Source organism: Anabrus simplex, chromosome 1 (genome assembly GCF_040414725.1).
Source record: "Anabrus simplex isolate iqAnaSimp1 chromosome 1, ASM4041472v1, whole genome shotgun sequence".
Classification (NCBI taxonomy): Eukaryota; Metazoa; Arthropoda; class Insecta; order Orthoptera; family Tettigoniidae; genus Anabrus; species Anabrus simplex.
The window spans coordinates 919,269,473-919,284,925 of NC_090265.1; the positions used below are offsets into that span (position 1 = coordinate 919,269,473).

The 15,453-nt window shown below is 41.1% G+C and overlaps 1 protein-coding gene across 2 annotated transcripts in view; it reads left to right on the top strand.

Annotated features, from left to right (window-relative positions):
* LOC136857751 (GRAM domain-containing protein 2B) overlaps positions 1 to 15,453 on the top strand; it is a 1,093,462-nt gene that overhangs the window by 404,435 nt on the left and 673,574 nt on the right. For both annotated transcript variants that reach the window (XM_067136651.2, XM_067136652.2), the window contains exon 3: positions 10,387 to 10,488. In XM_067136651.2, coding sequence (XP_066992752.2) covers positions 10,387 to 10,488 — 102 coding nt within the window. The remainder of the gene's footprint in view (positions 1 to 10,386; positions 10,489 to 15,453) is intronic.

Sequence of the window (15,453 nt, forward strand, 5' to 3'; positions counted from 1 at the left end):
CCCCTCTTCTCAGTTGGCCTCCCGAGGCTGAGTGGACCCTGTTCCAGTCCTCGTACCACTTTTCAAATTTCGTGGCAGAGCCGGTAATCGAACCCGGACCTCCGGGGGTGTCAGCTAATGACACTAAGCACTACACCAAAGAGGCGGATTTCATCAGTATCTATCGAGGTAAAATAAAAAAAAAACTATACTTATACAGGGTGTCCCATGAGGAATGGTCAATATTCAGCGATATGACAGTAACGATAATGTGAAGCAAAACACTTCATATGGACATATGCCGAATGGTTTCCGACATAGAACACATTTAATGTACAGTTGTTTTTGGGCTAGTGGCGCGCACGTATGTTTCTTACCCACCCAAGCTCTTTGAGGCTCATGTAATTTTCGCCATATACGAGTTCGTGGGACAATGATACGTGCAGAAAGTTGCCATCTGCTCGTAGGACTATGCTGTACCATTTCAACAATGTTTTGCGGTATCTGCACAGGTTGTTGAATTACACATTCAGAAGAAAAATGGAAACTTAGAAGAATACCTGTTTCATCCAATATGCTGAATGTGGTAAACACACTACAATCAGCAATTCGACGTGTCGGAAAGCCCCGACGGTATTCCTCGATAGCAGGAGGAGCACTACCATCGCAGAAGCCGTAAGCATACGCCATATCCGCATATTCTTCGTTAGAGTAGACGTGTGGCATTTTAGCCAGCGCGTGTACAACCACAGTTAACCGGAACTTCTCTCTGATACACTCTCAATCCCTCGCACTACGTCATTCACAACACACCATGGAAAACTGAACGCTCAACGGGCTACTTTAATGGCAGAAAGACATCCCGAGCAAAGCGGCTGAAAGCAACGGGGTAAGTTTGGCTAGAATAAAACGTCAAAGAGGTTGGGTTGATAAGACACATACGTGCGCGCCTCTAGCCCAAAACAAATGTACCTACATTAAATGTATTCTATCTCGTCCATATGGAGTGTCTTGCTTAAAATGTTTTTTTTTTTTTTTTTTTTTTTTGTTATTTGCTTTACGTCGCACCGACACGGATAGGTCTTATGGCGACGATGAGGGAGGAAGGGGCTAGGAGTGGGAAGGAAGCGGCCGTGGCCTTAATTAAGGTACAGCCCCAGCATTTGCCTGGTGTGAAAATGGGAAAGCACGGAAAACCATCTTCAGGGCTGCCGACAGTGGGGTTCGAACCCACTATCTCCCGAATACTGGATACTGGCCGCAATTAAGCGACTGCAGCTATCGAGCTCGGTCAAAATGACCTTTCCTGATATATCCCTGAATATTGACCTCTCCTTCTGCGACACCCTGTGAAATGTATATAACTTCATATTTTTGGTTTTGTATTATTATTATTATTATTATTATTATTATTATTATTATTATTATTATTATTATTATTATTATTATTATTACTATTATTATTATTCCGTCCTTTCGACTGATATAGTTTTTAAAAATCGCCAAACTGCCAAAAATTTGCCTTGGAAGGAAATAGTACAATGCATCTCTACATCTGCTAACGCGAGACTCTCACGTTCAAGGGCCCTTAAACGCTAACCGACTGCATCGGAATTAGATCCTGGAACCTTAGGAATGGAAGACAAGTGCGCAGCCAACGACTCTCCGCAGCTGGTCGGCTGTCTTAAAGTTGATGTCTTTATACAGGCATTTTGTGGTATCCTCGTGATAGTGCTGGATACCCTTCTGCTTCTCCACATCTTGAAGAAACTTACTGTACAGTTGGTTTCTCTGATAATGCGAGAACATTAATTAGGATCATTTTCCACTTCAAACCTCGTTTTTTATTTTACTTTTTTAATCAGACAGTTAACTAACTACTTTTATGGTTTATCACAGACGCCGAGTTGCTGAAATTTTATTCTGTACGAGTTCTCTTACGTAACAATAAATCCACCAACATGAGTCTGGCGTATTTGGGGACTTCCCAAAGCCACTGGACTGAGCTAGGATGGAACCCGCCAAATTTGGTGCAGCCTATCAAGTGAAGATAACTGTACGCAGTTTTCGAAGCATAAATTTTGGATGACATAGCATGCCGCCCAGTCAATGGGAATGCACTCGCATAGACTACAAGTCAATAAACAGTTCAAATTAATGAATGACCACATAACATGTTAGGTACAAACTATTAAACCGAGCGAGTTGGCCATGCGATTCGGGTCGCGTAGCTATGAGATGGTGGGTTGGAATCCCACCGTCAGCAGTCCTGAAGATGGTTTTCAGTGGTTTCTCATTTTCACACCAGGCAAACTTGGGTCGTAAATAAGGCCACGGCTCCTGCGTTTCTAATCCAAGCCCTCATCCTTACGTCGCTGAAAACCTTCGATGACCGCGAACCTACCACGCAGGGGGAGAGGTGATACTCCCACGTGGCGCGTCCCAGGTGGCGGATAGGGGGTCCTAACCGGCTTGCCGGCGGACTTGAGGGAAATAAAATACCTCTCGCGGACCAAACACACTACCCCCTGCGGGTGGGGGACGCACATGTAGAATACGCCCGCAGTATCCCCTGCCTGTCGTAAGAGGCGACTAAAAGGGGTGACCAAGGGATGATTGTCTTGGAACCATGAAACTACTTGTGATTAATACCACCACGCGGAGAGCATCATGGGTCGCTTTTCCTTGCGGGTAGTACCACTCTGTTAGGTACTCAATAGCTTTGTGATTCGTAGCACTCAAGCAGGGTCCAGTGTTGGTTTCCAGTACTCGTGAGTCGTACCCATGTGAGCAACACCACGGGTCTGGGCATTGCCTGTGAGTTGTACCACTATATGAGCGACACCGTAAGTCTGCGTTACCAGTGATTACTAAAAAAAAAAGTAGTACCCACTATGTGAGGAACACCACGAGAATACCGGCGCCCGTGATCAGTACACCTAGGTGATGAACCTCATCGGTTTGCGTTGGCTATGAGTGGCGCCATTGTGTGAGAAACACCATAGGTCTGCGTTACCTTTACGACGTACAATACTTGTGAGTAGTACCTTAATGTTTGGAACACCGTGAGTTTACGCTACCTTTGATTAGTACCGCAGCTTGAGAAATATCATGGTTCTACTTTACTCGCGACATGTACCATACAGAGGGGCCTTAGACCTGGTTTTTGGACCCCTTTAGACATCAAGCATAATCGATTCAGGACTGTGCTTTATAAGTGGTCCCTTGGTCAGTAATACCATTATTTATGACCGTTTTTGAGTCGGATCCACTGTTTTGTTTGTTTGTTTGTTTGTTTGTTTGTTTGTTTGTTTGTTTGTTTGTTTGTTTGTTTGTTTGTTTGTTTGTTTGTTTGTTTGTTTGTTTGTTTGTTTGTTTGTTTGTTTTGGGGGGTTTCATGTCCATCCATTCATTTTTCGACATTTTTATTTATTTTGGTCAGTGGATTTTTTGAACTTTTTGTTGTCGTTGTCATTTCATTTCGTACCATTAGGGGCCGATGACCTCGGTGTTAGGCCCCTCTAAACAACAAGCATCATCATCATCATCAACCTTCGATGAATTAATGTGACAGTAAACACCTAGTATACATACATCTTCATTATAGACTGTTATGGCTTCCAACATTCAATCTGCGAGCCTCTGTGAGTTTACTAACCACCGCCACATTCCCCTGTTTCTAACTAGTTCTTTGTCCTCGTTTTGTTCTATACCTCTTATCTTTAAATAGTTAGAAATTGAGTCTAACCATCGCCGTATTGCTTCTCTTGCTGCCTTCCATATTCCATTATTCTCTCTGGTAACCTATCATCCTCCAATCGCCTCACATGACCCCACCATCGAAGCCGGTGTATATGCGTACAACTTCATCCATCGAGTTCATTCTTAATTTATTCCTTATCTCCTCATTCCCTGTACCTCCTGCCATTATTCCCATCTGTGTGTACGAGCAATCATTTTCGCCACTTCCATGTCTGTTACTTCTCACTTATGAATAAGATATATTTAGTCCACCAGCTTTAACTCCGGTAGGGCAAACTTGGTCAGAAAACAGACAGGTAAAGAGATAGTTTCGTACCAGAGTTGACTTCCTTCTTACAGAATACTGTTGATCAAAACTGTGAAATCACTACATTAGCTTTGCTGCATCGTCATTCAGTCTCTTAATTATTGAAATTATCTACCTGTTCCAGCTTCGTATTCCCGAACTGATATTTAGTTCTCTTAGATTTCTTATCTTGTCTTACAAAGGCTAATTTTCATAACATACTCATTCCACCACGAAGATATCGACTGCAGGCTTTCGGCACTATCTACCATTAAGACGAAGTCGTCGGCATAGGTCAAACTGCTTACTACATTTTCACCCAACTGAACCTCTCCTTGCCACTTTATACCTTTCAGTAGATTATCCATGTAAACTATGGACAACAAAGGTGAAAGATTACAGACTTGTCTAACCCCTGTAAGTACCTTGAACCAAGAACTCATTCTACCATCAGTTCTCACTGCAGCGCAATTGCCAACATAAATGTCTTAATGCGATAGTCCCCAGGGCGGTGAACATATTTCACTCTCGGTACTCTGTCATATGCCTTCTCTAGACCTACGAAACATAAACATGACTGTATACTCCGCTCGAATCATTTTTCAATTACCTGTGCGCATGCTTAAATCTGATCCGGACTCTCAGGTCGACTTACTAGGTCACTCAGGCGTTGCCCATGGTTCACAAACTAGGACGTAATTATAGCAACCCACACTACGAACCATAACCACTAGCAAAAACATAATTTAAAAGTCTCTCTAGTGTCACGTGTTGCAAAATTTTGTTCTTGGCTGACCGTGGCCCATGAACTCTCTAATGTGTACGCGTTTCATACGTAATCCGTTAACAATAAATTATGTTAATGTTCAACGTCCCTTAAACTACTACTGATCTTAAACGATACCGTAGTCCTGGAATTTTTCCTGAAGATGTATACTTGAAAATGCTAATCATTCTACTTACATACGTCTCTCGGATTCGAGGATGCCAACCAACTGAGCCAGTGTTCAGCTCCGAAACCTTGAGCAAAAGGGACGATTGTCTAATAAAGTAAGTTATGTGGCCAGTCATCACATATCAATATCGGAGTATCAGTGTAACAATCTTGAAAATTGGGGAGTAAATAACGGTATTTGACATAAATATAAAACATTGGCACTTGGAACATCAGTTAATTACTGACTGAGGAATGTCGATATTGTAGTAACATTCTTCTTTGTTCGCCACATCCGTTCGGGATGTTGGCTATCATCATGGTTATATTTGGTTTGTCAGGCACAGTTTTGAATAGTTGAATAAAGAGAGAGAGAGAGAGAGAGAGAGAGAGAGAGAGAGAGAGAGAGAGAGAGAGAGAGAGAGAGAGAGAGAGTGAGTGAGTGATGAATCTTCGTGGCGGGTTTTTACGACCGGATGCCCTTCTTGACGTCAACCTCATCAGAGGAGTTAATGAGATGATATGAATGGCATAATATATGATAGTAGGAATAGAAAGGGTGAAATCCGATGCCGGCACATAGCCTACTCCGGTCGAGTAGCACCGAGGGATCTCCTAGAGGCTTAACGTCTCCACCAGACGGACGGATTACCATCAACAGCGTCATATTCCCTCATTCCATGTGACACTGTGGAGAGATGTGGATTTGAATCCAAGATTTTGACACACAATTTCGCGATAAAACAAACTCGTGTGCTCGTTCCGAGGTGGTGCAGCTTTTTTTTTGAGGCACATTCTCATTGGAGGTGAGCTGCATGTACCAGTCTAACCACATACCGGCCCTCCTTCCAATCTTAAATCTCTGACAGTACCGGAATCGAACCCGGGCCTCCGAGGACACTTACCGTTACGCTACGGAGGCGGAGAATCTAGTGATTAGAAACTGTATAGCACCATCTCTCCAACCCTACCGGCCACCACTCTGGCGAACATTTTTGCGATCAACGGATCTCGAACCGACTAACCGTGGTGTCGGCCCATATAAATTTGAAACCTTAACAATTTTGGCCAGCAGGCCGGCTCCTCTTTTACCTTCCAGAATTCCTGGTCATTTGACTTGTAAAAGCCGACAGTTTTTCTCGTTCCTCACAATGTGTCCAAGATATGCAAACTGCTTCTTTTAAAAACTACTTCACTTACAAGATTTCGGCATCAGACTGACCGTCTATTTACTTGTTTATGACATAACGCGCTACTTAGAAAAACTACCTCCACACTTAGAGATGATACACCAGCCACATCGGCCAAAAACCTAGTGCCCTTTTTTTAGACTGTCTTATAATCGCTGATTTATAGACTTAAACAACAGTGCGAGATTCCTCCTCGAACACAATTGACACAATGGGATAATTTCAAGATGGCGCACCCTGTTTTCATAGTTTTTACCCCCTCTCTCCTGCATTTTTCTCTTGCCGCCAAGACTTTCACATATATTTTCCTACCCCTTGAAAATGTATTGAAGGCAGGTTTCGTGGTAACACACTACTAGTTAATTTAGTAGTGACATTTTTTATGAGCATTTAAGATTTTCTCTTAACAAATTGACTGGTTAAATGACCTCATATGATAGGCACTATATTTTTTGACGTTTCAAGTTGTTGAACGAACAAGCGCGTCCTTTACCAATTTTTCCTCGGAAACTGTTTAGCGATCTAAAGTCTGTATCACTAAGGACCAAATTGATTCACATACAATTATCTAACATTTATTTAGTTTCATTACCAATTCCTTTATAAAAGTATTTTTATTTAACCAATAATTTCTCTGTATCCATGCTCCCTTTTACTCGTGTGGGTGACGTCATCCACTGATGTTGACAGTTTATTAATCATATTATAGGCTTCACGTCCCACTAATTACTTTTACGGTTTTTTGGATTATTCTACGAAGAACCTACTCTCTTGTGATGTCAGTGCACGAGATGTCAAGATCGGCCTATACACCCTCATTTCCATAGTTTGAATCCTCTTCTACCTGTATGTAGCGGTAGAATGAGTCCAGTTATCAACACCATATAAAAGAGTTGAGAAGACATAGCATCTTATTATCCTATTCTTCTCGTCTGGGCTCGGATTGCTGCAGCACAAGCGTTTCATTTTCATGAAAGGAGTTCTTGCTTTCTCAGCCTTGTTTCGAGCGCGTGTTCCTAGTGTTCTTTGACGGTGGAACCTAGTGACTCTCTCTCTCTCTCTCTCTCTCTCTCTCTCTCTCTAGGTGTGTTCATAAACCTGTATATTATTATATGAAAACGCTACATAAAGTTTTTTTTCAGCCTCAATAGAATGTAAATTATCAATGAATTCAATTCAATTAAACTCTCTCACTCTGTCTCTCGGTCGATTATTTGCTGTAAAAATAACTAGAGGCATATGAAATTCGGAAAACTGGACATCCTTTAATCACTGACATTGCACGCACACTTCTAATCGAAAGGTTCACAGACTGACTCCGCGTGCCGGTAAATGAACTATTACGTCACGAATTACACCTACAACTAGGCACGCAATATCACATGCAATATAACGATTAAATGTTGGTGGTCAAAATGAAAGAGATGATTATGAGACGTAAAAGAGTCTTAATGTGTGTTCACATCTTAGTCCCGTTTTCTGATATAGGGACGGGATGAGGAAAAGTGGAATTATATGGCATTTTTTTACGATCGGATGACCTTCCTGACGGCAACACAGTTGAGGAACTAATGCAAATAAACGATGGTGAATTAAATTGGGTAAGGAGGTGGAGGAATCGGATGTAGCCTATAAATGGGAATTGTCAAGCATTCGCTTAGAAGTGAAAAAAGGACAGCCGACGGGATTCGAACCCACTCATCTTCCGAATGCAGAGCTTGGCTCCATAGCCGTAGCGCGTTATCACGCTCGGTCACTTTGCTCATTTTTTTTTCCGCTGTTTGCTTTACGTCGTACCGACACAGATAGGGCTTATGGCGACGATGGGATAGGAACGGCCTAGGAATGGGAAGGAAGCGGTCGTGGCCTTAATTAAGGTACAGCCCCATCATTTTCCTGGTGTGAAAATGGGAAACCACGGAAAACCATCTTCAGGGCTGCCGACAGTGGGATTCGAACCCACTATCTCTCCAATGCGAGGTCACAACTGCGCACCCCTAACCGCACGGCGAACTCGCCCGGTCCGCTCATTCTTACAGTCTTAACCAATTATGTAAATGCGATACTGAACTCAAGTTAATTCTAGCAATATATAGGTTCATAATTTTGAGATAATTATGTGCTGAATGCACTTTTAAAAGTGCTTACGGTAGATTTATTCCGTTTCTATACATAATTTCATTCCATACTCGTGAGCTGGTTGGATGATGTTCGCAATATTTAGTGTTTCGGTTAAAAATGTCCTATACACGAAAGCTTATATGTTCCATATACCTCCAGGCATAGATTGTGAGAAATTACCCGATCATAAAGATCCAGCTGAGCCGAAGTTTCTCCAGAATAAGAATTCTCGGCTGGAATAACGATAACTCATATAAAGATTCAACTAGTTTCAGCATTGCTCCCACTTTTTCTGGACCTCCTGTGGTGACGCAATCACTTCCGCCCTCTTGAGACATCAGTTGCTTTTGTGCTCTCCATGTAGTTAGATACATATAAATCATTTGCTGAATAAATCTCACCTTAATTATTAGTATTATCAGCCACCCGATACGTACGGCTCCATGGCTAAATGGTTAGAGTGCTGGCCTTTGGTTCAAGAGGACCCAGGTTCGATTCCCGGCCCGGTCGGGGATTTTAACCTTAATTTGTTATTTCCACTGGCCCGGGGACTGGATGTGTGTGTGTCGTCCGTAAGCAGAAAATACAAGGAAAACAAAGAAAGAATTAGAAAAACAAGAAAAAGTATTAGTAAAAAGTCTAAAATAAAAAATATAAACTGACGGAACAGTGTAGCAGTCCGCCACGCTCCTTATCGTATTGGCTCTTGCGGTAGTTTACCTCTCAGTCAGTGACACGAGTACTTCGGGGTGTCATCCGTATTATCAGTAGTGTACGATTGTGAGTTTTGTTATTTGGACGAATGAATGAATGAATGAATCATCAATCAATCACCACTAATCTGCATTTAAGGAAGTCGCCCAGTTGGCGGATTCCCTATCTGTTGTTTAACTAGCCTTTTCTTAAATAATTGCAAAGAAATTGGAAAATTATTGAACATCTTCCTTGGTTAACTATTCCAATCCCTAATTCCCGTTCCTAAAAACGAATATTTGTCCCATTTTGTCCTCTTGAATCCCACTTTAATCACACTGTGATCTTTCCTACTTTTAAAAACATCATTCAAACTTACTCGTCTACTAATGTCATTCCACGCCATCTCTCCGCTTACAGCTTGAAACATACCACTTAGTTGAGCAGCTCGTCTCCTTACTCCAAAGCCTTGCCAGTCCAAACTTTGCAACGCTACTCTTTTCTTGTAAATCACCCAGAACAAATCGAGCTGCTTTTCTTTGGACAATTTCCAATTGTCGAATCAAATAATCCTACTGAGGGTCTCCTCCACTAGAACCATACTCTAGTTGGGGTCTTACCAGAGGCTTATATGCCCTCTCCTTTACATCCTAACTGCAACCACTAAATATCTCCATATACATGTGCAGAAATTTGGACCCTTTATTTACAATACCATTTATGCGATTACTCCAATGAAGATCTTTCCTTATATTAACATATAGGTACTTACAGTGATCCCTATAAGGAACTTTCAACGCAGTAATTAAAACTCAGAGGACTTTTCCTATTAGTGAAACTCACAACCTGACTTTTAACCCCATTTATCGTCATACCATTGCCTTATTCCATTTCACAACATTGTTGACGTCTTTTTGTAGTTTCTCATAATCTTGAAGCTTATTGATTACTCTATACAGAATAACATCATCCACAAAATTCCTTATCTCTGATTCCACTTCTTTACTCATATCTTTTATACATATAAGAAAACATAAAGGTCCAGTAGTACTGCCTTCAGGAATTCCCTCTTAATGATTACAGATAAAGCTTCACTTACTCTAATTCTCTGAGTTCTATTTTCTAGAATTTTTGCACTTGCGATAGTTTACATATGACGTCCATATATGGTCCTTTGGTTTACTATAATTTACAGGACAAAGTTAAAAAATCAACAAAAATACCACTGACATATTTAGTTAACAGGTATATACAGTAGATGGGATTCACATCTCTTATGCTAAACACATTATAACTCGTGGTTTCTGACATGATCTACATAAAGCAGATTTACACCTCGATCATTAATTCATTGTTTCAATTACTATTAAGAACAAATCTGTCCGACATTCTGTTTGGTTGACTCTGATGGTGTTGTGCAGGCCGCCCGCTCCCGCACCCCTGGTGGTGGAAGACCCGCCGTCCAGCGAGGAGGACGAAGAACTACGCTCCACCGCGAGACCCAGCGCCGCCTACCTCGATGGGTGAGTACTGTTCCACTCTGCATGGACTGTGAGAAGGAAATGGAACAACATTGTATATGTCTTGGCTCAATTAATATGAAGCAAGAGATTTTCGTCATCACTTACTTATTATAGGACGCTCTCTTTAAAATCAGGTGGCAATTTTGAGATTTTTGCAGTCGCTACAGAAATGACAGTGCCAAAAATTAATATCATCATGGCATGTGTTTTTGTTCGAAATTGATAAGTTTTAATTTTCATATGGTCCTTACTGAAGATAATTACAATTCAAATTAAGAAAAAGCCCCACCTGCTCAATACAGTAACTATAGATTATAGTAACTATAGATTAAAACACCATGGTATTAGTTTCGACTTTTATTGGAAGTCATCTTCAGCTAAAAATCTTAAAACCGGGCGAGTTGGCCGTGCGGTTAGGGGCGCGCAGCTGTGAGGTTGCATCCGGGAGATAGTGGGTTCGAACCCCACTGTCGGTAGCCCTGAAGGTGGTTTTCCGTGGTTTCTCATTTTCACACCAGACAAATGCTGGGGCTGAACCTTAATTAAGGCCACGGCCGCTTCCCTTTCCATTCCTAGGCTTTTCCAATCCCATCGTCGCCATAAGACCTGTCTGTGTCGGTGCGACGTAAAACAAATAGCAAACTAGCAGAAAACTTAAAAAAATTGACATGGTAATTACTGGTGCTGTTCTAACATTTACACGAAAATACATAGTCCTGGTTTGGTTTATGTTTTTATTTTAAAAGTCTATTTAAAATGTCAAAAATTCCATATTGGAACTTATATATAAAATTTATGTTCTAGGCCTATTAAAATAATGCATTAAAAGGTCCACCTAGTCAATACTTGTCAAAATACTATGATACGGTACATCAAAGTACGTGAGTCCAATCCAATCGATGCATCACGTTTAATGTTCCCCATCCAACCATTTGGCACCTTAAAGAACGCCGATAACTTCACATTATATTATAATCTATCATATACGGCAAAATAATAATAATAATAATAATAATAATAATAATAATACCAACTACCGTGTGCAGGCAGTTTAATTTAAGGTCACCTAGGCTGCCTGTGCGTCAATTTCGAATTTCAAATGATCGAGTTTTAATTAATTTTATCTGTTAAACACTAAGTGTGTCGCCAGAGATTTTTTACATGCCGACATCGTAGTACACGGTGTGTGGAATGGACTTCAATCCTCCCTTTGATATTCCGAATTCTTTTGTCGGATTTGAAACCGCAATCTTAGGATCCGGAGGCTGGTCCTAACTGATCAGCACTGACAAGTGGGATAGAGTGGTTAGCTCTATGCCCAATCACCTTGTCACCGAAATTAATCAGCTATTCATTTCTGATGCTTGAATCCCATTCTCGATTTCCCAGCTTCCTTATGCGACTTTAAGTACATTATTGTCTGTAGATTACACTCACTTTAATCGTCTGGGCTAGGGGTCCCCTAATGATAACACATAGAGATCAGTATTTATACCATGATGCACATGAAAATTGAAAGCTTTTTAACGATATGAGCTGAAAGTTACAATGTGTTGCATTTCCTTCTTTAAAAGTGTACTGTACAAGAATATATACATTGCAGTTCTCAATACCTCATAGAAATTGAGAGTTATGATTCTTACGTTTAAAACTCCATTTAAGATTTGCTTCTTAAGAAAATAACTTTGATTAATATTCCTTCATCGTGGCATTGTTGTAATCAGATATTCCTTCTCACATACAGACAACCCACACTAACGCTATAGAGAAACCATGTTTTTACCTTCATTGATACTGAAATGAATTTGTTTCTGTTATTGTATTTTGTCACCAAAGATAACAGTCTGATAGTAGATAACTGTCAGATTGCGTTGCCTGTCACAAACGTAAATGCTCATCGATGGATCCCAGACATTATCTCTAACAACTGATTAATTCTGAAATGTGCGAACAGCAATCGATATTTCACGCCTTACAAGCGAATATCTGATATGCTTCGCTCTTTAGAAGAATGTATATGAATGGATTTAGTGGATGTCCATTTACTTAAGGACTATTTATGTAGGAATAAATTTTTAATTTCAGGATTTTCGTTCTGGTCTTATTCTTTTCATATTTAAATACTGCATTTGATATTCATACAGTTTCACTGCCAAACATTGATATTCCTGTATTTGCGATCCAACTTTGTTTACACTTGACTGCAGACTTTTCTATGTGCTGAAATTTCATTATTCAGTGATCCTTGAGCTTACATACAACGTGACTTTGATTGACGGAGTACTTCAAGGTGCTGTAATTCTTTTCCTGATGATATAACGTGGGAATGTCCATTTCAAACTATTAAAGAGACGATGTACTGGAAATACCTCCGTAATTTTCGTGCCGATATGCAGCAAGCCATATTGTTGTTACCGATTTCTACTGGAACAGTATCCAGCGGTGGTATTCTGTGAACTTGAGCTATTTTAACACCCAAAGGGAACATTCTAGACTGCTCAAATTTCAGAAATTGAAAAGTATAATTTTCTTATTTTGGTATAATGAAATTATTATTTGAATTATACATACAGTTTTGAATTCGCCATTTTCCTATATACCATTACATTCTACTGTGATTCATTAAAATCTTTTAAATAATCGGCATTTCTCGTATTACACGTCATCATCTCCGGAACAAACTGGAGAAAAACTTACCGAATCTCAAACATATAGTTTTGCTTCATCAGGAGTAAACAACCAATAATTAAGTTTTCCTGTATGTTGTCTTATTTCGCACGTCATAAACCCAAAATATTATCCTCGCTATTATTCGTAGATATGAGAGCAACAATCGAAGCATTTCCCATTATTGTCTAATTTAGTCCGCCCCCCACTGGGGTTGCGGATTTGATCCACGGGATTTCAATTCTGTATTTAGTATTCGAACGGACTTCAGTCAGCCTCGCCGAGATCAACTGAGGAGCTGTTCCATACGAGAGGCAGCGAGAGACCCGGTCAAGAAAACCCGGCAATACCGCTGAGGATGTTGTCACGTGGTACTCTAATATTGGCAGGCCATCAAGCTGAGCAACAGTCGTCTTGTCAGGCCAAGGCTCCACTGAGCTGTTGAACTACATTTGTTTTTTATTGGTTTGTCATTAGTATTAGTAATAGTATAAGCATGTATTATTGAACATAATAGGCGTTCAGCCCAAATACATGTTCACAATGAAAACACCTTACAAGAAAAGGAAAAAAAGAAAAACACGAGACTCCTTGGGCATGCCATCAGGTCATCAGTTGCTCCGGAAACGTGACACTCGCTAGGGAGGGTCACCAGAGAGTCATCCTCAGTCCCTACATAGCACATTCATCGACCCCGCTGGATATTAAGAAAAGAAAAAATAAAATAAAATTAAAAATAAACTACCGACCTACTACTACTACTACTACTACTACTACTGCTGCTGCTGCTGCTGCTGCTGCTGCTGCTCTCCGGCCATGTCATCACCCCTGGTGAGAAAAAGGCCACCGGGCGAGTTGGCCGTGCGCGTAGAGGCGCGCGGCTGTGAGCTTGCATCCGGGAGATAGTAGGTTCGAATCCCACTATCGGCAGCCCTGAAAATGGTTTTCCGTGGTTTCCCATTTTCACACCAGGCAAATGCTGGAGCTGTACCTTAATTAGGGCCACGGCTGCTTTCTTCCAACTCCTAGGCCTTTCCTATCCCATCGTCGCCATAAGACCTATCTGTGTCGGTGCGACGTAAAGCACCTAGCAAAAAAAAAAAAAAGAAAAGAAAAAGGCCACCCTCCCCGTGATGACATGACCGGCCCTATCCGTGGCATTAGTACGTCATGGTGTAATTTTAAGCATGTTACTACTTTTCAGGTTTTATCCGACTCCTTGGCTGAATGGTCAGTGTTGAGGCGTTCGGTTCAGAGGGCACCGGGTTAGATTCCCGGTCGGATCTAGGACTTTAATTGCATCTGATTAATTCTTCTGGCCCGCGGACTCCCTGTTTATGTTTGTACCAACACTCCCCTCTTCATATTCACACAACAGAGCACACTACCAACTACCACACAAAAACACGCAATAGTGAATACATCCCTCCAAACAGATTGGAGTCAGGAAGGGCATCCGGCCGTAAAACAGGGACAAATCCACAAGTGCTACCCTGTTCACACCCGCGACTACTTTTCGGGTTGTAAATCACGGTCATCGCTCTTGAAGAGACCTGTTATTCCTTCACTACCAAAGTTATGGACCTCAGAAAGTAAAAGTGTTATCAACCAGGTTGTTTTATGTTTTCAGAAGCTTTCTGTTTTGATATCCGGAAGGGTTGTATTAATTTCGTATTCTTATTCTTCAGCCGGGATGAGTGGCTCAGACGGTACAGCACTGATTTTCTCAGCACAAGTGGGCAGGTTCGCTGCGGCTCAATACAGTGGTATTTGATAGTGTGCTCACATACGCCAGCATCGTGTCGCTAAATTTACCGGTACGTAAAATAACTGCTGTGGGACAAAATTCCGGCACCTCGGTGTCTCAGAAAACCAGTAACTTTTAAAAAAAATATCGTTCGACCTCTTAGGACCGCGATTAATACGTGTTAGACTTTCTGGATGTCCAGTACTCCTGCATTTTCATGGAGAATGCAGTTCGTTTTCCGAACCACTTTTCATCAGGTCACCTTACTCTTTCCAGAAGATCCTTTAACTCATGTTCCCAGGCTCCTGAACTTAATTCTTGATTGAACCAGTGTCTCGGCCAGATTCTTCTTCACTGCAGTTACCAATGGAGTAATGAATTTCCAAATTATGAAAAGATCAAGAATTGTTCGAGATATTCTGGTGTTAGCTATTCGAAAAAGGTGATCGTAAAACATAAGACGGCACTTCCTCATAGAATGTGAGAGCTTTTCAAATTTGAGGTACAACTCTGCATTTGACCTCAGGCGAAATTCACCCTAAAAAATTTGA